Genomic DNA, 25,626 nt, shown 5'->3' on the forward strand with positions numbered 1-25,626 from the left:
TCCAGATGAGGGAGAGGTGAACGTGTGACTAGTTTCTACACAGAGCACAGACCCTGAACCTACCGTAGAGTATGGATACACATGCTGCACAGGTAAATTGTACCATGACACAGTCAGTGAAAACAAAACTTAGGGGTGGGAATAAATAAAAAGGCTTGAGAAGCATGAGCCTTTGTTATGAATTTCCCTCTTTAAATCCCCTTCAGTTACGCAATGAAAGAATTGCACAAAAGTTTGAGCCTTTCAATTACACTTCTTACGCAAGAAAAACTGCAGACTTTCTGCTTCAGTGTTTATATTCCAATTATTGGAACGTAAAGCTCGGAACAAGAACGAACACCAAATTCGTCAATAAAATTACTCAAATTTAGGAGAATTCTGACACAGAAGTCTGTTCCATTGTGGGTGACCTGGGGTCAGAAGAAAGGTCGTTGTAATGGTCTTGTGAAATCTGTGTTTACGCAGTAATTCCTCTCAGCAAAACAAAATGTTTGCTAACATTCCTGTGCGACTGGCCGAGATTTCGCATTTCGGCGCTCTTTCCCGTCCGCAGCTCCGGCAGGGCAGGATGGGGCCTCGGAGATAACATTTACAGCTTCCGACAGGACAGCTACCGCAAGCAGACCACGCAACGATCCTCAGCTCCCTTTTCGTCTTCTTGCGTTGCTTCGAACACCTCCTGTCATTCAACACTACCAATGATATTTTAGAACAAATCAATTCCCTCCATTTAATTCTTTTTTTTGACACCAGCCAGGAGAATTGTGTCAGCCCCCTAGTCTAAACTGTTGATGGCTCTCTTTAACCATTACGCTCCAAGAAAAGCAAGGATCACACACCTTATGAGGAGAACTGACTGCATTTTTCATGGGTCTCCAAAAAGGGAGCTGAACACAAGTTACAGGAGGAAGTGCTTTGAGGAATGTACAAAGACGCCGACCTCGGCTCCCAAATGACATCCTTTTCTCCTCCCGGCAAACAATGTCCACTTGTACTGCTAATCACATGTTTCTGGGTGGTCCATCATTGTGACCCACCAGCAGGACCAGGACCATTCTGAAGCATCTCTGATTAGAGTCCTGGGTGAAAGGCTGACAATGGCAACATTTCAGTTAATGTCTGTAATGATCTGATCCAAACAAGACTGCCTACTTCTGTAATTGGAGGGAACAGGCAAATGACATGCATCACAAAACAACAACAACCACCTTCAATTACAACAATCAACAATCACTGCGTTTGGCCACAACCGCATCCTGTAGAGAACGATCATTCTCAGAATTACGGTACGCTGGCTCCTCGTGTTCGGTATTTTCGAGTTCCGAATTCTCAAAAATACAAAATTTTCCCCACTTCATTTACTTGCATTTTCTAAAGCTTCTAATTTCTGCAGTGCAAAACTGAGATGCGTTTCAGACTCCAGCTGTTATTCGGCAGTGGAAATGCATTCAGTGAGAGGGTAAGGATTACGTTCGATCAGCTCGCTTCCACAGTATTAATAGCTTATGCATTACGTTCCTGAGTGCTGGTGATCAGTAACATGAAGAATGTGGCACGTTTACAAGGTAAGTCAATCGGTCCTTTTAAATTTTAAGGGACTTCCAATATTTGACTGAAGGTTTTGTTCTGGCATGAACCACGTCATGTCCAGAAGAACAAAATCTCCAGTCAGTTGACACCAACCGCGGAAGCCTAGGGATTCTGATACTTCCAACATTTCACTACATCCAAGATTTTTAGAAAACAATCTGTATTAAGCTTTAATTATTTCGATAAAATTAAAAATAGACAGAAGCTGATAAACAATGAACACTTGTGGGAAAAGCAATCAAGACTGAATAACAGGTTGTGATGATTATTTTCAGTCAAGGCAAGTTCAAAAAAAAAAATGTACGCTGCAAATTTTACAGAACCTACCAAATAAATTAAGAGGCACATCCGTATCACGTAGCTTTTAGTAACAGACTTACAAATCGAGTTATAGACAGATTTCCGCTCCCTGTTGCGTTTATAAGTTGATGAGCCATTGTGTATCACGTTAAGGAAAGTCAACCTAGACTCCCCCCCCCCCCCCCCATAGAAAACTGGGGAAAAATTGTCAAACCTTGATTCATTACTGACCTGTGTGCCTGCATCCCATTAGTCATTTCCTGAACCTAAGGGAGATGAACTCTTGGGAGTCCCTCATACAGGCATTCATTTTATTTTACTGTACTTCTCTGTCTGGGGCCCTCTGCTGCAGTGAAACCTGCAACACAGAGCTGAAAATCACTCCTGTCACTTTTGGATCTGTTGAAAGAGGAGCCCCCCCCCGCCCCAGTATTATGACCTCTCATTATACACAAAGAAAATGGCCAAATTAACACCCCCACCCCACACACCCAGAATTATGTTATTTCCTTTGAAACTTATGGCCTCGTCCATGAATCTGGTCTCCCTCTCTCTCACTCACTCCATCTCTCGGCATCCCAGAGACTCCGAGCATTCCCGCTGTCCTCGATTTCACCTGTTCCCCATCTTTTCACACCAGCATATTCTTTGTTCTGTGCTTTGCTTCCTACAAACATGAGAAGCTGAACGCGGCAGGATGCAGAGTGCTCTCCATCTTGCGTCCCTGGCGGAATAAGGAGAAAATCCAGACGCAGAGAAGGCAATGGCAGGTATCCACCAGAGACTAAACCAGAACCCCTGAAAATGCTTATGAAGTAATTACATTTCTGTGGCCCGCTGGTGCTGGTCTCCTGTTGCTCAGCGAAAATCTCCTCTCTGGAATCTGGAGCAATGCAGGCCACCTTGTTACAAACAGATCTACATAAGAAGTTTCACCTACAGTCGCTGCTGGGCAAGGAGAGATTTCTTTGACCTTGTGAACTTGTCACCAAGTGTGTGGCGAGAAGGGAACCGTGATACAACGCATATCCGTCCCGCTGTGGAAACTGAAGGATTATAGATGAATGGAATAACAACCACTCATCCAGCAGCTGTAATACAGAGATCAAAAACATGTCTCGCGGATCCCAGCGCATCATGCTAGCCAAGAAGTCGTCCAAAAGCGAGACGGAATCCAAGACGGTCAACAAACTGCAGAGCGATATGATCGTCGCTCAGGTAAAACCACGTCAACCAGAACCCCGAAGAGGTCATACCCTGCGATGCCCACGTGCCTGTAAGCTGCACAGCTGTACAAGTTTTTTTTAAAAATCTTTATGGGAAAAACTGAGGAGCACGAATAATCCAGTCTGGGGTTTATTTAATTACGAGAAAAATGTTTTGGCAAATTGCTGCTGTGCTGCATTGCATTAGCCCCAGCGAGGCCGCGCTCGCGCCAGCTCCAGCCCGCCTTCCTGTCCCTCAGCTGAATCCGCAGGGCAGGAAGTTCTAAGCAGTTTAGACACGGTGCGTTACTGACCGGCCCAGGCGCCACCGTTCTCGCACACCGCTTCGGGCTCCGCAACGAGACGCGCTGAAGCACTGCTTCCACAAACTGTTAACCGCCATTCTAACGACGACATTTATTACAAAAATCATACAAGATCTGGTGTGAACTCAGTTATCTTGTTATCGTCAAGAAACTTCCTTGCCCAGGAACCATCGTATATTTCCAAACGCTTTCAACCCCATTCACAGACTATTGTTTAAAAGATCTGGAGACTTTTTGCTGCACAAGTTTCACACGAGGGTATGTGGTGCCGATCGCTGCCGAAGTAAAGGGAATAGATCCTCAGTCAAATATCGAAACTTTAGCCAGTGCCTCAACAACACACTTTGGCGCGTTAAAGGATACACCCAAGAGTCAACGAACATTAAATATACAAAAGTGAACAATAAATCTCAGATGGCACAACAAAATACATTTCAATTCTTCTCGTTCTTCCCCTGCAACACGAGGAGGCTGACAGGTTTGATATTAAGCAGCCCAGAGCTGTAAGCAGCAGTGCTGGCTGTACCGCAGTAACGCGGCAGAGCCCTGCAAGAGCCCAAACTCATCTTATTAGACTCGAACACATTTGTCTGCACCATCCACCTTCCTCCATCCTTACTCCAAGTACCTGCAGTATGGGAAGAGGCAGTGCCTTACAACGGAAACGACGTGCACCGGGATCTTCCGCAACATTCATGGCAAGAAAAATCAACCAAACGTTGCCCCAAGCAAGAAAAATGTCCATAATTTAATTCCACTGCATTACAATGACTTCACTGAAGAATTGGATGAGGGGGGGTGCTGTGGTTTATTAGGAAAGTTTTGTTGAATCATGGCACAGCTGAAGCACTCCAGTGTGTGGGGCAGGGAAGGGTGCTTTTACCACTCTGCTCACCATGGAGCTGCACAGCAAGGGTGGGGAGGGGCAAGAACTCTTTTACACTGCTTATTACAATTCAGCTGGGATATAAGTGCTTATTAATAAACCAGTGACTTTTGCACAACCCCAGATAAATGGGCTCAGCCTGCAAGCAGATGCATAGGCACAGAGGATGGAACTAAGCTATCCTGACCCTGTATTAGGGGCACCTCCTCAACCACACCTGGGTCTTCTTGGGGACAATCTTGCCCAACGTGCCCCTGACAGAGTGATGCCGACTCTCGTTGCACTGCAGCATCGAGGTGTCAGACCAATTTCCCAGGTCCCTGAGGGGAATCTTCCAGGCACTGTGGCCATGGGGCAACCCACTGGCCTTCTCAAAGAACTCATCTAGCAAACACTGCCATTATGGTCTCGCAGGCATTAATAGACCAACTAAGGCAAGTAGCTGCCCAACCAGTGTTACTAAACCACCCCCCCCCCCAAACACTACATGGCCCCCAGCTCTGTGCCTCAGCCATTACTTTTGATTTTCCTGAAGACCACGGAAAAACATTTTAATGCTTACAAAGGAACAAATGAGCAAATAATTACATCTTTAGTCAAGAGGAAAAGATCATTCCAGTTAAAATGTGGGGGGGGGGGGGGTTGTGACAAGGAGGAAAAAAAAAGTTTAATCCTTGACACCTGTCAAATGGCCCCCACTGCGAGGACCCCCATTGCTCGCAACGGGTTGCCGTGGCACTGAAGAATACTTAACCCCATGATTGCCTGTGTATGGTGAACCGGTCCAGGAATAAGAAATAATCCACGTAGACACGTGTGTACGGATACGGCCCTTGATTATGAATAGTAGCGCGTTTGTTCCCGTATGCAAGCAGTCATGACAACACACAACCGCTGATGCTGATGACGTGGAAACACGGTGAACAATATAACCCACCTGTCTTGGGGCTGGTGGTTGCAGTGGAAAGACACCCCCCCCATCTAAAGTTGGTGGCTTTATATTTCACCGATTTTAACTAACAATTTTTTTCTGAGAAAAATTACAAAGTCACCTGACGGCGACAATGAAACGGACACCAGAAAGGACTAGCTTTCCAAAAGCGTAACTGGAAGATATGGATTGTGTACCGCTGTGAACTGGAAATGTGAGACTGCACCCTGCTGTCATGTCAACACTAACACCCATCTGCATTGTAACCATATGCAAGTGTGTGTCTGGATTAAGAGAGTGATATATGGAAGGCTAAAACGGTCACAGCCAGTTTAAATAGATCTACCCCCCCGGAGTTATTTACGTACCAATGTCTATCGCTCATGGTCTGACACACACGTCGGCCGAAGAGTACCATGTCCGGTGTGAAAATTCTGGCCAATGGCGACGTGAGGGCCAAAAAGGAAAATGGACAGGCGAAATGAAACGGGGGCGACGGAGGGACATTTATTTCAGGCTGGTCTGATATTAATGAAGACAAAGACAGACACACCACAGGTGGGAATGCATGTTGACATCGCAGCAGGATGCATGGCCTATACAGAAAGCTTGATGGACGATAGACAGCAGGGGGTGGGGGCACTGAGCAGGGAGGATTAAGGGTGGGAGTAAGGGGTGTGCATTCTTAGAGGGTAATCAAGCATGAGAGAAGGGGAATGGAAATAGTGCCTCACACACACACACAGCACGGAGAGCAGTGAAAGGACAAGCAGGATATCAGGACCTATTCTGTCATCCATTCTCACCCAGAAAGCATCCCTGTCCCAGATGCCTCCTTTACCTGCCTTCAGGTCCCCCCCACCCCATCCGCCACTGCCTTCTTGCTTCCCCCCCATACTTGTTTGCATATCATTTACATTTATTCATTAATCTGACACTTTTCTCCAAAGTGACTTACAATACTAAGATACCTACAATTATTTACTCATTTATACATCTGGGCAGTTTTACTGGTGCAATTTTAGGGTAAGTACCTTGCTCAAGGGTACTACAGCAGTAGGTAAGATTCGACCCAGAACCCTTTGGATCCATAGGCAGCAGCTCTCCTTATGGTATCAGCAGTCACTTTTACTAATGCTTCCTGCTGCACATCATGCTGTAATTTTACTGTCATTCCATGTTAATCGCTGCGGGCCAATATGCCGAGGATAGTGCTGAACAAGTGAACTGAAAATGAATTAAAGACCCGAACTTTGTAAGTTCAGGCCCCAGAGGGACTAAGTTTGTGTCTCCCAGAGGAGGACACCAGTTAAGTATACAGTGGTGCACAAGAGTGATGTGGAAAATGCTGAGTCACTGTGAGGAGACGAGTCAGTAGGACCGCTGAAGGGCAGAAGCTTCCAGGGAGCTGCTACCCGTGAACAACACATTACATGATCATGTTATGTATGGGATAATACCGGCCTAGGCTGACATTTTACAGCCTTCACACAGCAAACTGTTGCAGGTATACCGGGCGGATGGGGGCGCTTAGCATTGCCCCCCCCCCCGAAAACAAGACAGGGCCTCACAGACAGAGCACCGAAGAGATTCCAACACTCTGCTCCTCCCGTTTCCCTTTTCTCCTGGGGCTTGGGGTGGATCGGCCCCGCACGTAACCGTCTCCGCTCACCTCTCACACGGCACCTAATAAATCTCGACTCTAACATTTGCGTTTCACTCGCACGGCTCTGCCTTAGGGTTTAACTGTATTTTGAAAAGGTACAACAACTGGATTGCGGCCAGTTATCCTCCCGTGACACGACATCGCGAAACAAACGCATTCTTTTGTCTTTGCTGTAAGAAACATGAGATGGCAGATTACAAAGAAGGTCACAGGATTGGAGCCGAAAAACAAATTCCAATGGAAATAACACTGGGCTGTAGTGTCATTTGAACCTTTGTTTCCAGACAAGGTTTGCTCGTGCAGAGCTGATGGCTTTTGCTGCGCAATGCGCTCTCCTCTCCGGCTCTTCAAGTTGCTCAAAGCACCGTCGCCTAAGCGAACTGACTCTCGGGTAACGTATTCGCCCAGTAATTGCCGATCCCATGCCACCGCGCTACTCCTTCAACCCTTTCGTCGGGTTGTTGCACTTGAAAGGGAAGCGATTCAAATGCTGGGTGAAATCCAGGTTAAGTGCATTATTCAAAAGGTACAACAGTGCTTTCTGCCGGGACTTGAACCTGCCACCTTCTCGGCGCTGCCGCAACTGCTCAAGCACCACAGCATCGGTTCCCTGGAGTCCTGCGAATGACTGATCCATCTTGGGAAAAGAGCATCCAGTCTGCAAGTGAATAATGGGAATGTAAACATTGTGGCTGCCAGCACCTCACTGATCTCCTGTGAAACCACTTCTGTGGGGGCCTGGTACCCCCCCCAACCCCCAGTGCCAAGCCAGCACAACCCGCGGTGGTGCCGCTGCTCCTCTATGGCAGACCCAAAGTGAGGGCATAGTGGGCGCTAACCACGTGAACCTCAACCCACAGCACTAACCCCACCGCCGAGGGTAAACTCAAAACCCAAAGCCAATAGTCATCCGAGTGTGGCTTTCACAAAGCTGCCCCGGCAAGCTACGAGGCTGACTCACGGGGGGGGGGGGGAATTAAATTACATATGAAATTTAGGGGCCACTATGAAGCACAACTTACAAATTACACCAAAAGCAGGGCTTATTCACATGATACAGTCCAAAAATCCAGTAGTGGGTACTGACAGGTTTATAATTTGGCTGGTAATGATGGCAAGGACAATCAAAAGAATGCTAATTTGCGGAACGAACACGGCGTATTATGACATGTAATGACAGCAATTTAAAGATCAAAGTCCAGGCAGATCTTTCGGAAACCGTTTCTATATCGTCCCTCCCACACTCCCCCTCCCCGAGTCTCTCCAAGGAAAGAACAGAGGGGCGACATGAGATTGCCTCCCACTCCTTTTTCTGATTTTAATTTCCCACAGGCACCTCCGCAAACCGAAGCTGTGAGGAAACGACAGCCCAATTAACGGAAAATTCCGGGATGCCGAGTTTGGAATTCGAAGCCAAATCAATTCCTGGGATTTTCTTCAAAAAGAGAATCTGAAGAGGGAGGGGGTTGTCTCAGTAGGCGCCGTTAGATCAAAAACCGAACCAGACGAGTGGCAAATGTAACGTTTAACCCTCCTCCTCCGAGCGATCACCTGGGATGCAGTTGTTCCACGATGCTTTCGCACAAGCGTTGGACGATGTCACAGTGCAGAGAAAGTTCCCCCCCCCCCCCCCCCCCCAAAACAAACTTGATCAGCAAATGTGCGGCAGTAATATACCAACCACCTGCAGGAAAGCGAAGCACTCAGAGGTTAAGCGATGCATTCACCCAGCATAGTATGGAACATTTCACCGTATTTTGGACATGCGGCACAGAAACGTATGGAAAGCGGAACGGTCGTCGCCGTCGCCGGTGGCGGACGGCCCACGGCAATGCCTGATCTGCTATCTCCATCTGCGAGCTTCCACAAACACATACTCCTCCTCTCTTGTGAAATATCCAACAATTGCAGATCAGGGCACATATTTTGTTTGGCTTTATTTTCCGCAGCGTGCGCGCAAACTGACGTGGCAAAGGTGGGGGGGGGGGGGGGAGAGAGAGAGAGAGAGAGAGACTGGAAAGCCAATGAAACAGGATGATTGTCTTCTTCCAAAATACTTCTTTCCAGAACATTCTCTCTCAGCTCCTATAGTTAAAGCCAACATGGGAAGAGAACACACACGCAGAAAAATTAGGCAAGCGGCCCCAAACTCTCTCTCATCTCCTGCCAACAAACTGGCAAGACTTTTTAAGAGAAAGATATGCCAAGTAAGAGCAATGAAACATTAGGTAGAAGATGAAGAAATACGCAGTAAAATAGATACAAGGAAAACTATGAGGAAAGCTACTTACAAGCTGAATGATCTAACACCCAGGAATAATCTTCCGTAAAAATGCTTCATTTCTAGCCAACAGGTGGTAGATGGTCTCCGTTTACAAAGAGGACTTGACACACGGAGCACCAAAGCCTCCGTTAGCTCCCAGGAGGGCTCCTAGCTTACAGCCATTATCGGAAGAGAACAGCCAAAGCAGCGGGCCGCCGTACCGCTTAAGATACCCTCAGCTTTTCGCTCACCCGAAGGCTCATCTGGTTCTCATTTCACCCGCCTGCGAGTCTTGCTAATTAGCGACCGCTATGTCACGTCATGACCGGATCCTGGCCCTACTACTGGTCCGAGGCTTGGTCAAATGTGACCGCAGCCTGGACAAGTGGAACGAGTGAAACGCGGGCTAATGGACCCTTCAGCTGCTGAACTCCTCAAAAGGTGGTAGATGTGCTTAGGCAAAATATGCATCTTTGAGGGTTGAAAATGATAAAGAAAGCATACTGCAATACCACAGCATACCAGTGGGCTAAAGAGACAACAGGGTACCAAAGAGCACCTTCAACTGTTGACAATTGTACAACTAGATGGTAATAGTTGCCTGCGATGCATCTTCGGACATGCATTTCTCAGCATTCCAAACATTTGCAAAAAGACCAGGTGGGGCTCCCCTTAGGCGCTGACCAGAGCAGAGAAAAAGTAAAGATAAAGGAATGATGGTATTTGTTAGCTAGAGGAATTTCAGCAATGCTCCTATGTCTGTAGATGTGCTGCAGAAACTTTGCCGTCAGCGTTTTTGTCATCCAGATGCAGGCAATTCATTGCCTCTAGCACCCCACCATCACCCTCACTACCTCCGTTTCACCGCATGCTTCCAGCTCTTAGCAAACCCCTAATTAGGAGAGCGGGATGAGAGTGAGGGGATAAAGGGGGAAGAGAGGGGTTCTCGGCAATAACGGCAGCATTCCAACCACAAGGCCTTCCCTCTCCCTTCTGCTCCAACTACGTGGCCGCCGCTGCTTTTGTACCTTTCGGCCTCTGCCATCAGACCTCTACGGCCGACACAGAATGCTGCTGCACGAGCTGCGCACGACCTGCTGAAGCGTTCCCGCGTATTTCCCATCCTCGTCTCTCTGCTTCGACTTCCCATACCTGTCCAGATCAAATTCGAGACTCCGGTTACAGCCCACAAAACCGTCAACAGATTTGCTCCCCGATATCTACGCTCCTCCACCTCTAAGAGTTCGGCGGTCCCGCACACAAGAGGTCAAATATCAAAAGCATGAAGGTTTACGGCTCCGTTTCCGATGCGGCGCAGTGACCTCCCCCTCTCGCTCAGAAGTGCTGAATCTCATGCAAGAAGAGTCGAAACACATTTTTCGAATTCACTTCTCCTCTGAATGTGTACAGGCTTGATAAATGTGCACGTTGTTTAAAAACTTGATTTAATGATTTGTTTAATAATGGAAAAGTTAATATATGCAGCAACTGGTGTTGCATACTTATTCGAGCGGTGGGGTATCACAAATTGACTGCACTCAGTCACAAGTCCGCATTTAAATCTCTCCTTCTGTTGATGTAATACACGTCTTGTGCTGTTGAGAGATGCATGTCACTTTGGACAAAAACTTCTGCTAAATGAATAAATGTAATGAAGATAAAGACAGGCTTAGAGTAGGTTCAGACGCATCACCTGCTGTAAACTTGCCTTCTCTCTTAAGGCTGCAAATACCATTAGTACTTCACAGAACAGGCTTTTTCCAGGGCCCATTGACATTCCTCTGTGCTTTCCACACAAATGCGGAGGAAAAAGGAGAAAACTGCACCAGAATTCTTTAAACCACATTTACCAGCAATTAACAGAAAATTATGGTAACATTTTATATTACATTCATTTAGCGACGCAGCACAGAGAAGCAGGGGATGCTGTTGGAGTCTCACAGTTCCAGGGCTGAACAAATGAATGAAGGTTCAATCACTACTCACTGCCTGGTATTTTCATCTCCCATGTGTTCGCACCGCTTTCCTCTAGGAGACCTGGTTTCCTCCCATAGCCCAAGGACATGTGTGGCAGGTGAACTGGTGGCTAAGTTGCCCTGAGTGTGTTCCATTACTCTAGCGTATACCTTGGTGAATTACCGTAGGAAGATTAGTGTAGTCCATCTTGTATTACAAGATGACTTGGAAAAAGGTGTAAATACCAAAAAAAAAAAAAAAACTGCTGCGCATTACTGTGAAGAAAAGCATACACTGAATAAATAAATTTAATGTGTAATTTGCATAACCTTCAAAGGTCCTAACAAGGAGGTTTTATTCCACTCCAGAGCCTGAGATGATGCCCTTACCTAGTTTAAGTGGCAGCATATCCCCTCCATCAGAGATTGTGCTCATCACCCAGGGAAGGGAGAACACCAAACACGGTCGAGTGGCTAAATGCTTCTTTCATAAAGAAACCGTCTAGGGACGAAGTGCTCCAACTCCAACGACGTGGACATGTGTGATCAAGTCCCCACAGCCTGTGTCCTCTATGCTGGGGCGACCGGTTCATGCAGTCAAGGCCTTTCATTTGCATCGGATCGCACCCCTCCCCAGCCATTCGAGGCCCCCCCCACTTTAACCCGAAACAATAGAAGCAGAAAAAGGGATCAAAACACTGATTAGCGGCCAAAAGAGGGGCCACGGGCTACCCTCAGGGTGGTCACAGCAGGGGGGACAGCGTGATGCCCGAGCCAAACACGAGTTGGGACATCTGATGACCGACTACCATTTATGTAGCTGCGTAACAATGAACACGTCTCTCCACACCAGCTGTCTTGCCCCGGCCACCAGAAGAACGTAATTTAAAGGCAAACCCCATTCTTCTTTAATATTTTAAACCATTCGGCAGCATAATTCGAAAAAGAAAATATACTGCTAAACCTATCTTGGTCTGTAATTAAGCACGCTTCCTGGTTTTGAACCTTGTTATTTTGAGGCTGAATTTAAATGTTCTAATTTGCATTGTAAAAATAGCAGCAGAATGGCACAATTCACAAGAACAGAGCCGTGCTGAAATTAATAGGCCGCCGATTACTGCCACAGTAATGACTGCTGCTGTTGTACATGCTGCATAGTGGCATTCCTCCAATATTCAGACAGGTTATTTAATTTCTCCCAAAGCGGTACTTCCATGCTACCCTGGCGTGACCTCCGACACGACTCGATGTCTTCTCAAGTTGACCGCGTCCCCACCCCACCCGTCAACAATGTTGCACGGCAACCTTCTTATTTATTTTGCATTTTAAATAAGTCACCCTGGGGAGAAAGAAACAAAGCTTATTTGTTAAGCATTTCAATTTATCTCACAATTCTTCTATTTAAATACTATCCCTGAGAAGACTTCACAGCACCCTCTACTATTGCTGCCCCCCGTCATTAATGCATCGCAGGTTTGCTTCCCGTTTCTTTAGTTAGGGACAATTTTGGGTGATACGGCGGCGCGGGGAAAAAGCTCGGCGTCTCCTAGCTCTCGGGTCGCGTGTTCGGATGTTGTATCCAACTTGCCTCCATCTGTGTGGAGTCTGCATGTTCTCCCTTCGTTGTTCTGAGTTTCCTGCAGATGCTTTGCGACGGGGCTGGGCTGCGTCCTGTCCAGGGCGTACCCTCCCTCGCATTCGGCGCTTCCCGGACGGACTCTGAAGCGCTTTGCCTCTGTGCCGGAGAAGTGATTAGTGAAAACAGGCTGATGGGTGGATTAGACTGAATATTCGCTGACCTCAATACATTCAGCATATTATTTGGAGTCAAAGAAACCACAGACAAAGATTATGGCACGTTTTTACGCAACCCTGCACTGCATTGCCATAGCCTCGTTCCCACTGTGAAGGGTGGCCGTGCTCAGGCGTACAGACCACAGTTTACATTTATTCACTTAGCAGATGGGTTTTCTCCAAAGTGACTTACAATGAACTTTATGTAGTGTTACCAGCCCACACACCTTATTCACCGTGGTGACTTACACTGCTAGATACACTACTTACACTGGGTCACTCATCCATACATCAGCGGAACACACTCTCTGTCACTCACACACTATGGGTGATTTAGTCACCAATCCACCTGAACAGCATGTCTTTGGACTGTGGGAAGAAACCCATGCAGACACGGGGAGAACATGTAAACTCCAGACTGAGCGGGGATCGAACCCACGTTCTCTTGCACCACCCAAGTGCTGCGAGACAGCAGCGCTACTCGCTGTGCCAGCGTGCCGCCCAAGTTAATATCCAACCTAAAAGGGACACTAGCATAGGTCATCATCATCATCATCGAAGAACCCTCGTGTCATGTCTCACGTGGGGTGGAAGTCACTCAGAAGAACTGAAGAAATGCACATTAGCTCTGAGACAACCTGGTTCCAGGCACTTTTCTGCTACACAGCAGGGGCCCTCTTCATTTCTAAGCCCCCCCCCCCCCCATCTTCCTCTCCACCTCAGACCCCTGCCCCACTCCTGCTTTTACCTTCAACAAATAAAGCCACACTTTCTGCCCCAGTCTCCACTTGCCACTTTGGCCTTTCCTTTCTTGTTCCATTTCCCTCTCCCCGAGGCTCTTCCATTCAGCAGCCATCTCCCGGGCCTGAACATTCTGCAGATTCCATACCATGGCACCACAATGCAATCACAAGGAACTCATTTCTTTCATCCCATAAAAAGCTCACAGCTGCAGTAAACAGACTGGTTGAAACCCCCCCAGCCTGCTTCTCTCTTGGAATAAGTGATCTCAGCATTAACCCTCAGAGCAGTCCACAAGACTGACTACTCTTGCTAGTATCTGCAAGTCGCATTTGAGGTCGTTCAACAAAAACCTGCGGCTTTTTCGCCTCGTGAAAGTCCTTTTTTGCTTTTCTTAAACCACCACACTCCAACCACACATCACGAAGCACGGAATCGTCCGAGACACAGGCTGGAAGGGAAACGAGGACACTCCGCCGCTCTCGTGACAGAAACAAGTACAGTGGGATCATTGAGAACGCAGACAGTGACAAACCTTCCCTTTCCACTCGAGTAACACCCTCTGATACCTAGGCCATGTGAGAGACACAAAGACCTTAACAGAGCTTATGAAGTCATTAATGAGGAGAGAGTTTAAGCAGAGCCTGGGGTGCGGTGGGTTTGGCCGGGTCCTGCTTTCGAGCAGGTCTGGGGTTCGAGTTCTGCTTGGAGCGCCTTGTGATGGACTGGCGTTACGTCCTGGGTGTGTCCCCTCCCCCTCCAGCCTTGGGCCCCGTGTTACCGAGTTAGGCTTCGGCTTGCCGCGACCCCACTCGGGACAAGCGGCTTCAGCCGGCGTGTGCGCGTGAGTTTAAGCAGGTGTGCACACCTGGACACACACACACACACACACACACACACACCCAACATGGCTCGAGGCAGCCAAAAAGGCCTTGCTATGCATGTGTTGCCAAAGAGCCATTCTGCACAAATCCAGGAAACAGACATTACTCATACTCAGATGCAAAAAGCCAACTAAAATCACAGACATTTGCATGACTTATTCATGCTGTGTCAGAAATATTTCAGGGCAGACAAAATATTTCAGGGCACATAGGATAGTGGCTCTCTAACCTTACGAAAGATTGCGGAGAATTTGGTCTCCTCCTCTTACCGGCTTTCTGTGGCTTCAGCAATAGATTTCTTTGTTCAATAATTCACTTGCTTAGGACACAATTTTACCCAAAGCAATCCAACATAGTTGAGAATTTTACAGTAATTGCATCTATGCAGGCAGATGGTTACTGAAGCAATCTGGGTTAAGCACCTCATTCGGGGTGCAAAAGTAAGCCCCTCCTGGCATCCAAAACATTACACATGTCCAGGCATGAGCATGTTTCCTTAACCACTGGACCACCTCAGCCACGTGCCATATGGTAAAATCACCATCACACAAACACAGAACACTTCATTCTCTGACATTTCTTTAAAACCCTTCGAACGAAGAGCCGTTTCATTAACAGGGGCTTCGTCCAGCTTTGCCGGTCTGCTGCGGGCAGATGTACAGCACCAATGCGTCGGTTCCAGTCACAGAACATGGTGACCAGGCGTGCCCGTGTATGTTCTACATCAGCCGGCCTCCTTAGCCACGTAACAAAGGCTGCTCACTTATTTTTCCAAGTGCCAAAGCTTAGAGTAGACCGTCTTCCCAGCAATGGTCACGTCAGTGTTTGGGAACCTGCAGGAGTGGAAGATGATGCCATAAAGCAGCCCAAGGGACGAAGAGGTGAGAATCGACTTGTACAGTTGGGACCTGTGTGAGGTGGGCATCTCCGGTGTATGGGGCAGGGGTTGGCAGTCCTCTCAGGGTGATGCCAAACTGCTAACTGGCCACAGTTGCTCTGGATGAAGGTGATAAAGCCTAGCCTGAGCCCAGACTTAAATTCCTGGAGAGAAACATGCACTGTGGGGAGGGTGGTACTCAAATAAGCAGAAAGGTCCATATCACCAGTCCACATAACCACATCCAAAAACATACACAACAGCAGCAATCATCAAAAGGAGCTCCACTGAATTCCAGAGCTGCGGTACATCAACGGAGACGTACGTTACTCTGCATTAACCCTCGGTGACCTAGGATGGGACGCGAGACAGATGGAGCGCGTGAGGAGCGCCGTGTCGTCGTCTCCCCTTGGAACTATGGGGAGAGCTAAAGACCTGCAGGGCCTTGCTCTCTGAGGAGGAATTTGCACCGTCCTCCAGTTACTGGAACGCTTGAGCATTTCACAGATGTAGCTGTCTTGAAGAGAATAAATGCACAATTTTCTCAGATGATATAGAAATAAATTGGGGGTTAAACGAGCAATCCCACTCAACTCGTTTCCGGGGAAATTTAGGAAAAAAACATAAGCGGAGGAGGCATGTTAATTCAGAGACAGCGTGGGCTGGGTGTCATACTTTAAACTAGAAAAATCATGAAATGAACTGAAGGGTGGTGGGGGATATAACAATATGCCCCCAAACAAAAACAGAAGTCGCCCTTCGCCTTGAAATGAGCCCGCAGAGCAGGATCGTATGTCCGCCCCTCTTTAATCGGGTCATCGGGAACACGGCTGAGCCGAGAAGCGAGAGGCTCGCGTTGCTGGGAAACTTGTGCTCCCTGCCCGGGTTCACCGACAGGTAACCCATTGGGCGGCAGTCCAGGGATTCTCTGGCCTTCTTGTGCTGAAGGATCCAAGAGGCTTGCAGCTCTATTGTGGGCACAGACAATGCGACACCGCTCGCCGCGAAAGAGGGAGCACAAAGAAGCTCTAGGAACACGAGGAACAACCAGCGGGCAAGGAGACACACTCGGTGCTGCCAGCTGCCAGCCCCCATCCCCATCCGCCCGCCTCGCCAGAGCAGGTGCCTGGCCGCATTCCCCACGCAAGCCCAGTCGAACAGCCGGCACGGAAACGGGCCCCCCGGCAGCTGTGCCGCAAAAGGGCCGATGTCACACTGTAGACCAGCAGCCAGAGCGCCTTCCCAACCCCAGGAATTTCGGAGTCACACCGGAGAACGGCAGGGGTGGGGGGAAGAAGAGGGAAAACCACGGCGACGGGCCCGGACATCCTCACACGGGGTCCTCGCTGTCAGCACATCCCCTGCAGGGAGAGCATCCGTGGATACTAATGAGAAGACAGCTGGAGCGCTTCTACTTGGGGATTCAAATGGGCCCTGCATTACAGCAAAGCAGAGTATTTTTCACACCAGCACTGAGAGATGTTCAAGTCCACAATGGCCCGGAAGGGTCAGACAGGAGCGCCACGTAGTTAAGTAGACAGTGCGTATTAAAAGGACACACTGCTGTTAAAATGTGTCAGCTGAAAAAGAGAACCTATGAGTAGAGGGACTACATGGCAGAGGGGAATTGTGCGTTTTGTGGTTAAGGATCCAGATGTGTGCTGAAACGACGTACCAGCCAAACTCGCAAATTTCTTCAGCAGTCTGCTTTACACACAGTGTTACACTGAAACGCGGTAACTTGCGCTGAATGTAAAGCATCTGCTGGGAACCCGGGGGCATACAGTAATAATCTGACATCTTTGAAAAGGCCGATTACTGTACTCCGCGCTGCTGGCAGAGCCAAGGTTTACGTAGGCCTGGCGAAAGGCCTTAAATCCATTTACGGGCCAAACTTTCGTCCTGCGTTGCCATGTAAGGCAGCACACGTTGAGAGGCGAGCTCCCCCGCTCTACCCATGATGCCTCACAGGCTCTCGCCAGGCGTGTGGAGGGCCCCTTCCAGGGACCCTTACCCCTACCCCCCCACCGCATAGAGCCATCAGCTTCCTCCTCGGTCTAGCTGCCGAGCCAGGCCGCGGCTGAGGAAACACTTTGGGCGAGAAGTAATCTGTGAACGACGGGTTTTACGGGTCCCGCAGACTTTGGCGGCGACGGGTCGGCTTTGGCACAATGAAAGCGGAATTAATTAAGTTACAGCCGAGGGCCTGGCACCTCCGCGCTCCCGCTCGGACGACCATCCCGCTGGAGGTGCGGCGGCTGCCGTTGCGGCCAACCCAGTTTTACGTCATCCGCCACAGAAAAGCACACATATGAAATTATATCCACCCTAAAGCAAGGCTCCACCAATACCACACCACAGACTAGGATGTTAAATCCATATTCATCAGTCCAAGCCAAACAAGAGAAGTGCCAACCTTCTTCCAACAAAGGCAGCACACACACAGATCTGAACCACTGAACAGTGTAAGAGTACGTGAAATTGATACCATCAGAAACCAACATTGTTACCATCAAGTTTTTCCTTTTCTGGGCGACCGGGCCTTATTCCGTCTCACCTGAACACGGACACCACGTCCAGCAATGTGGATGAATTAACGTCCGAGGGTGATGGATGGGTTTCAGCTCAACGTGAGCTTGGCACACCTATCACACACCAAACGTAAAACTTGAGGGCAGTCGTGTGTCTTGGGGACCCCTCTTTGCCCCATATAAAGATGATCACATAGACAAATCCCGGGCAAACTCCTGCAAAAATCCCCAAGACTGGAGTTTTCAGGAGAAGGAGTTAACGCCATGGTGTTTTCCTGCACTTTAAGATCTTTTCCGTGCAGCGACACCTCGCCGCGTTGACGCGAAACCACTCTGCTTGCTTTGCTCCACATTCACTGAACATAAATTGGTACCGACTGCAGAGGAATGGAAGCCAAGTCCATTACACACAGAGATTTATGCCTGAGCCCCATGGCAAGAAAGAGACAGTACATGGTCTATATATTTTACTCAAGTCAGGGGCCTATAAGCACACAGCCAATAAAAACCAAAAACATTACATCTGAAATGAAACGGCCTTCGTCGATAGAATGGACTGCGACACACCAACACAAACTCAACATGGGCGCCTCTTTTCCAAGGCCGGCAAACTGAAAACAGGTATAACCCAGAATCACAAGTGCTCCCAAGCAGAGGCACTTGCACACATTCACGGATGCCCGCAGAGCCGCAAGCAGGGACACACACACACACACACACACACACACACACACACACACACACACACACACACACACACGCAAAGCAGCTCTAGCGAGGATGCAACGATGGCCATGAGGTGTTAGAACAATAGCACCGCAACGGTGCCGCTGCAGCACCAGCATCAACCCCTGTAGGTGGTGCCTGCCTACTCAGAGCCGGGGCGGGGCTTCAGTCTGCCCATTGCCCTGGTTCTGCACCACCACCATCTACCCTCCCCCACCTAACTCCCAGCTCCATTATCCCCTTCTTCAAGAAGGGGCAACATAATGAACTGTCAGTGACAATCTGAAACATATTAAAGGGTCATTGATTCAATCCAAATCATAAACGGCTATGGGGGGGAGGGGGGAACAAAAAAAAAAGGCAATACGCTGTTCTTAAAAGTCATACACATGCAGTTTAAGAAAATATGTATTCGCAATGATCGGAAAAAAACTGAAAACTGCAGGAAATGTAAGAAACATGCAGGGCCTAATTTAAAGTATTTTTCATTACGCAATAAATCCACTTTACGGGACAAGCTCATTTTCTGCGAACCCGAGCCCATTTATCTTACACTGCTGCAACATAATTGGCATTTCATAAAAGACTTTCTGCGAGGAATTCTGAGGAGAGAAGGAACAAATGGTGCAAATGTGTTACTTAGATGTTGCATAATTGTCAATTCAACATTCCCGAAGCATTTGTGTGCAAAAAACAATCCATATAATAGGCTCACCAATTCGTTGCTTAAACAAAAATCCATAATGAATAACATCTGTGGTGTTTATTGACGAGAGCACAGATTCCTTGTGAGCAAAACATATCCAGTTATAAATTTGCCCGTGTGAAACTTAAATTTTGCCCCATTTGGATTTTAAATCACTGCTCCCAAGTCCCGAAAATCCATCTTTAATTCCCATTATTTTTCAGAGACATTTGAAATGTGATACGATGTGTCTGGTGGCTCTGGGTGCCGAGCCGGATCTCTCTTTTTTTTAAAAAAAAAAAAAGAATTTCCCTATTGAGATCCAGGAACGGTGGTTATGACCTCAGAAAGCCTGGAAGCGAATCATGGCTGGGGTGGGGAGATGGAGCTCACCAGTGCGTTCTACTGTCACACACTTAACCGATACACATTCCATTTCCTAACCCCCCCTTACTTGCAGCCTGTGTTTCTCTCTCACACAGTTGAATTCATCTTCATTTCTCCTTTCTAGAAACATGCACTTATTACTGTCCTTTCACTCTCTAACAGCACAATCCCTCCCTTTTTCATATGTACACACCCTGTTTTAGTCCATCTCATCCCACAGCAGTGTTTTGTCAGTTTTCTTGTTGCATTTACAATCTGCCCCCCTCTCTCTCCCACACACACACACACACGCAGAATTCCCAGTATTAGGACCCTGACCAAGCAGAACAGCATCACTTAAAGGCCCCTGCAGATCACACACACTACTGGATCCATTCAAAGTGTGTAATGAAAAAGACACAATGCTAGTCACGCACACACAGGTATGTGCGCAGAAGAGGAGGCGGAGGCGACACGAGGAAGGCACGGACAGCGGCCCAAAGACCCCGAAGGAGAGCGCGAGCACAACGGATGGCAGAGCTCCAGGGTTCATCTCGTGCGAGCGAATCCTTCACCGCGTTCGGCCTCCTCGGCACCACACAAAAGCCTACGCTGCCGGAACCGCCGTCCTGCATTCCACATGGGGAGAGGGCAAAACAGCCTGAACAAGACAAAAACCTACTCACATTAATGTGGAAACATCATTCAGTTAAATTAGCTGGACAAAGATCTGTGTGAATGAAAATGGGGGGGGGGAGGAGAAAAAAAAAAAAAAAAAAACTGCCTCCTTTAAAAATACAATAGAATTTTATCGGCGTGAAAACGTTCACAGCCAAAAGGCCCACTTTTCCTTCACAACATAAAACACCGAAAATGGACAGATGAAGACACTATGTATACCATCATTTTCACAACCGCTGGTAATAAATTCTTAAAATTGTTTTCAAAACACCACAAAAATCAGGACAAAAAGAAAAAGCAGTCTTCATTTTACATAGTGGAATATCATCTGTAACTGCACTGTGATACACTGCTCATGTACTATTATTAGCCCCTAACCCATAATAAAAACCATTTAACATTGTTTTGCTATGTAAAATATTTCAATGCAAGACCTTTCTTTGTCCTTCTCCTGCATTGCGAAGATAATAAATACGCACCATTATAATTTAAAAGAAAAAAACAGCTGTATTTCTCTAATACAGCAACGACATAAACAAGATTTAAAATCTCTAATTCTATTAAAAAAAATTAATTGGAAAAATGTGCCACCTATCCACAAATCAATAAGCAATTAAACGGAAACACGTTTGATCTAATTTCAAACGCATTATTATTTAAACTTGATGAAAAAACTGGGGCATTAAACATTTCGGTTATAATATTTCCCACCGAAACAAAACGCAAACTCTTCGTTTACCATGATGTAACACATTAAAATGATCATTTACACGCCATGATGACCGCACATTGTGATTGACTCGCTTCTAATTAATCAGCTCAATCAATTAACTTGCCGTTCATTCAGTTACATTTCCTTGCATCGTTTCAAAACAGACAATATTCAATATTTTTAAAGCTGTTTTGGCTGCTCATTAAAAAAAAAAAAAAACAATGAAAAGGAAAAAAAAAACAGCAGTCGAAAATTAAAAATATATAATTTATTGCCGATTGAGCTGCGCTCGCTGAACGATTTATTAGCGCTTTTTTGGGCACAAAGGACACGGAGGCCTCGCGTTTATCGGCTACTAAGTGTCGCACATGGACCGAACTGGTCCCACAGGCCTGGTCCACAGTAAAAATACCTGCATACCTCAGTTCGTCAAAAACGGACACAACTGTGAAACTTCGAATGAATTGAAAGATGAGAAGAGACGCCCACAACAATAAAAAAAAAAATAAATAAAAAAAAAGAAAAGAGCGCGTTCCCTCCCGCCGGTATCTCAGTAACAATAAGAGCAAAATGTCACATTTAATATTCTGTCCTTTGCGCGCAAAGGACAGAATATTAGGTACAATAAATCCTGTGGCGTCCAACAGCAGCGCAGTACGCAGCAGAAGAGACTGTCCACGCGCTCACCCCCGTATGGAACATTCGAGGAACGTTTCAGAGCAGAAACACGCAACATTCGTTATTCGTTAGTTATTCTCACACGCGTCGTAGTCGCAGCAGTCGAACTTGTTCGGTGCGGAGGGACGGACGGGACAAGGCAAGCGAGTACCAAACGGAGCTATAACGACAACTTGGGCAAGGAAAGGAAGTTCACGTCAGCCGCAGCAGAGAGACAGTGCAGCCAGGGCAGCCAGAGAGAAGAAGAATTGCAGGCAGCGCAGCCAGCGCAGCCCCTCCGCTCCCCGAGCGGCTCCACTCACCTTCTTGTGGCGCTCTTTGAACGGCAGCGCCGGCCACTGCATCTCCTGCAAGAAGTCCTGCCAGTGTTTCTGGTCCTGGTCGGAGGAGATGAACACGACCTCCAGCTCGTCTCTGTGCTCCGACGTCGTTTTGAACTTGCTGTAGAAGTCGCTCAGGCTGCCGTTGAACTGCCTGCAGGGCCCGTTGAGGCTGCAGCCGAAGTAGAGCCCGAGCAGCGAGAGGCGCGCGCCCAGCGCCTGCACGTCCACCTCGGCGTCGCCGGCGCGCGCGAGCCGCTCGCCCAGCAGATTCACCAGAAACTCCGACATGGCAGCGCGAGTCCCCCGCCCGGGCGTCGGGTCCCTACCCGTCCTCTCTGTCCTCTCTCTGCCAACACAGCTGGGGGTGGGGAACGAGTAACTCGGGAGGGTGGGCGAGGAAGCCGAGACGCGCGCTTTCTTCCTCCTGTTGAGGCTCCGTAAAGAAGAGCGCCGCGCTCCGCAGCCGCCTTCTCCTCCTCCGACGTGCGCTGTTCAGGAATGCGAGCCGCTCGCTTACAGGCCACTCGGCGCTTCGACTGCGGCTCCGTTCGCCGGTGCGCTTACGAAAGGGCGCCTCTCTGGCGACACCTAGCGTCCGAGTGGCGGAACGGCGCCGTGTGCTGATACAAACTCCGTGATTTAGGAATAAAGGAGGACGCGCCACAACCACACAAAACACTACTTCTAAATGGGAAAACACCGACTCAGGATGCATGTAATCTTCCGGTCACATTTTCGTTTGGTTGTCAGTCTCTTTGCTTCATTCTGTGAAATAGAACAGCGCAGGACATTTTTCCTCAGTCACTCCCCATTGTATTTCTTGCCAACGGACCCATTCGCCAAAGTGCGTCTTACTTCCCATTAAATGACACTTTACACTCGAGCAGGCATTCATTTCCAACTTCTCACACGGACCTAACGCAACAGATCATAAAGCAATGCATCAAAAACGTGTTAAACGTCATTGGCACTAGTCATGAACGGAAAGATGGTGCCATCTACTGTTAAGCTACTGTTGTACTGCCAGCTGCATTGAATAGAACTTGTAAAAACAAAACACGGTGAAGAGCATCGTATTTGAGCTTTATTAATGCACATGATTTCTTTCTGAGAGCAACACAACCGATACATTTAATCAATATCACCTTTCGGAAACTCAAACGCTGTTCACTGGTCTCAGGAATATGAATGGCTTGACACCAATATTTCAGAGATTAATATTTCATGTCAATTTATATATCACCTTAAAGAACTGCAGTTTTTTTGACTATAATGTTCAAGGTCTTACTAGAATAGTGACAAAAATTTGAACAGTCTTGTGTTCAAAGTGAGCGTTACCCTGAAAAGGTGTAAAAGCAACTGATAACTTCTAGCACATTACTAATTTCCCAATGCACAAAAGCACACCTCAGACTGCTGTGCTTTAAAAAAAAATCATTTGTACTGCACACAAATAGGAAGACTGAAATTGAGGGCAACTGACGTGAAGCAAAATATTGATTTCATTAAGGCATATGGAGGAGAGGTGCCGTTGAATATCGCAAAATTTTTGAGTGGCAGACTGACATGGAGCCCTTGTTTCTATCAATCCTCGGTAAACATCATCCGCACCAGTTCTGGTTTGAAGCACTCTTCCTCCACAAGCTTCTGAGGCTGAAACAGAAGATGAAGGAGCATCAAGAGGACATGCACCAACCAGCAGTGACTAAGGGCAAATTATCGAAAATACCGTGTTTTGACAAGCCCATTAAAATTAGGTAATGCAGGCAAGCCAAAAGGGACCACTGTTAGTATTTGGAAACACTGTCAGTGCATTGCAAGCAGTTTCTTGGAAGGTCATGTCTCACCGTGCCATATCGCAGCAACGTGGGAACACCGCTGAGCTTCAGTACTTTCTTAAATTCATTGTTGGGATCTTTCCAGCTATTGTGGGGAAAAAGAGAATCATTGGCGATGAAACTAACTTGGAAGAAAAACACATTACAAGCATGGTGCGAGTCAGTCGGTGTAAGCGCAAATTGCCATTCGCATCATCCACATGTAAACCAAAATGGAGTGTGCGCGTGCATCAACTGTCTTTAGTATGGTATAACACGTGTGCGAGTGTATACATACTAGGGCCGGTCCCCAACTTGGCAGTAAACGAAGACAGATCCTTCAGGAAGATGTGCCAGCTCTCCTCGAACAACCGGCTCCGCTGCGGGAACACACATTTTTGTAATCCAACGGTGGAGCCAACAACGTGACATCTGGTGCTGCGGTTGGGCGGAGCACCATGCGGCCCACATTATTATAAACATCATAATAAAGTTGGACAAATTTGCAACGGCACACACCGACAAACAGGAGCGAATGAGGTTATCACAAACCATGTCACTGAAAAGTGTATTATTCTTATAACACGGTGACATGGGGGCTGAGCAGATAGAGCTGGAGCCAGTCACAGTGCCTGGGCTGTGCTTTGAGACATGGGCTCAGAGACGCATGTTTCAGATGGATTCCAGAAATCAAACTGTCCAGCGTGTGTGTGTGTGTGTGTGTGTGTGTGTGTGTGTGTGTCACACACTGCTATGTTGCACAGCTGGGAATTCTGTCCATATTGCAGGGCGTTTACTGCGGTGCTTTGTCATTGAGCCTTAGCAAAGGTGACAGCTACATTCTACAGGGTAATCATTGACTGATTTACATCGTTCTGCAGAAAGCGTCGGCTGAACGAATAAAAGTCAATGTATATTTAACTGATATGCTGCCCCGCTGGATACAGATATACACAGACTAGACTCACCCACTGACGGGCACCATGCGCTCTAGGCTAGAAAATGCTTGCCTTGCTTTGTGCTACTTTTCTACGTTTTCTGCAGCGGAAAACGTGGAAATTAACACAAAAGCAAGGCAAGCATTTTTGGACACTGAGAACGAAGCAGTTCACATGCAGTAATTGAGTAAATCACTGAGGGAGTGAGTTTTCTTTCCACTTCTACAGTGAGTGCAACAGAGAGGAGCAGAACGTAGAAGTGATACCTTTAACGCAGTCGGGACACCAGCTCACTCCCTGCGCGTCTTTGTCGCCCGAAAAGTAGGCGAAAATGTCTTTGCCTGTCCTCTCCGACACTGCCTTGCAAAACTCATCGTAACCCCGAACCTTGACCTCTTCGTACTGTGTCATATTTAGAAGAGCGACGGGCAGTTCCTCACTGAAAGTCTGACGAGGAGATCGTGAAGGAGCCTCAGCTGCGCGCGCTGTGATCTATCGGCCCGCCGCACGCTTACACTGTGCTCTGGGCATCCAGTCACTTCCTGTTCACGTGAAAACCTTTTCAAAAACATACAAAAAAATACTACGTTGTAAACTGTGGTTATAGAAAATAGGGAATAAGAGGGACGTTTAAACGTTTATGAGATTTTTTTTTTTTTTTTTTTTGCATGCACTGCCTTGAGGAAAAGGCTGCAAAACTAAGGGCACGCACAGCTCAAGAACAGGTTTGACCCTAATGGGCACTTGTAGA

At 47.6% G+C, this 25,626-nt stretch overlaps 2 protein-coding genes across 5 annotated transcripts in view; both read right to left on the reverse strand.

Moving 5' to 3' along the window:
- The window catches only part of nxn (nucleoredoxin), a 50,182-nt gene extending 27,495 nt beyond the window's left edge, over positions 1-22,687 (reverse strand). The window contains exon 1 of one of the 4 annotated variants that reach the window (XM_018748255.2): positions 22,100-22,687. In XM_018748255.2, the coding sequence (XP_018603771.2) occupies positions 22,100-22,408 (309 nt within the window). In that variant the 5' untranslated portion in view covers positions 22,409-22,687. Of the gene's footprint in view, positions 1-2,121; positions 2,140-21,806; positions 21,859-21,879; positions 22,080-22,099 lie in introns of those variants that run through there. The other 3 variants (XM_018748257.2, XM_018748258.2, XM_018748259.2) reach the window with 3 other exon arrangements.
- A 495-nt stretch (positions 22,688-23,182) lies between these two features.
- On the reverse strand, positions 23,183-25,557 carry txndc17 (thioredoxin domain containing 17). The gene is made up of 4 exons (XM_018748224.2): positions 25,142-25,557; positions 24,236-24,317; positions 23,968-24,043; positions 23,183-23,773 (listed from the first exon to the last, which is right to left on the reverse strand). Exons 1-4 carry the CDS (start codon positions 25,284-25,286, stop codon positions 23,705-23,707), a joined length of 372 nt encoding a protein of 123 aa, XP_018603740.1. The 5' UTR covers positions 25,287-25,557; the 3' UTR covers positions 23,183-23,704.
- Positions 25,558-25,626: the final 69 nt, after the last annotated feature.

This window comes from Scleropages formosus, chromosome 10 (genome assembly GCF_900964775.1).
Source record: "Scleropages formosus chromosome 10, fSclFor1.1, whole genome shotgun sequence".
Classification (NCBI taxonomy): Eukaryota; Metazoa; Chordata; class Actinopteri; order Osteoglossiformes; family Osteoglossidae; genus Scleropages; species Scleropages formosus.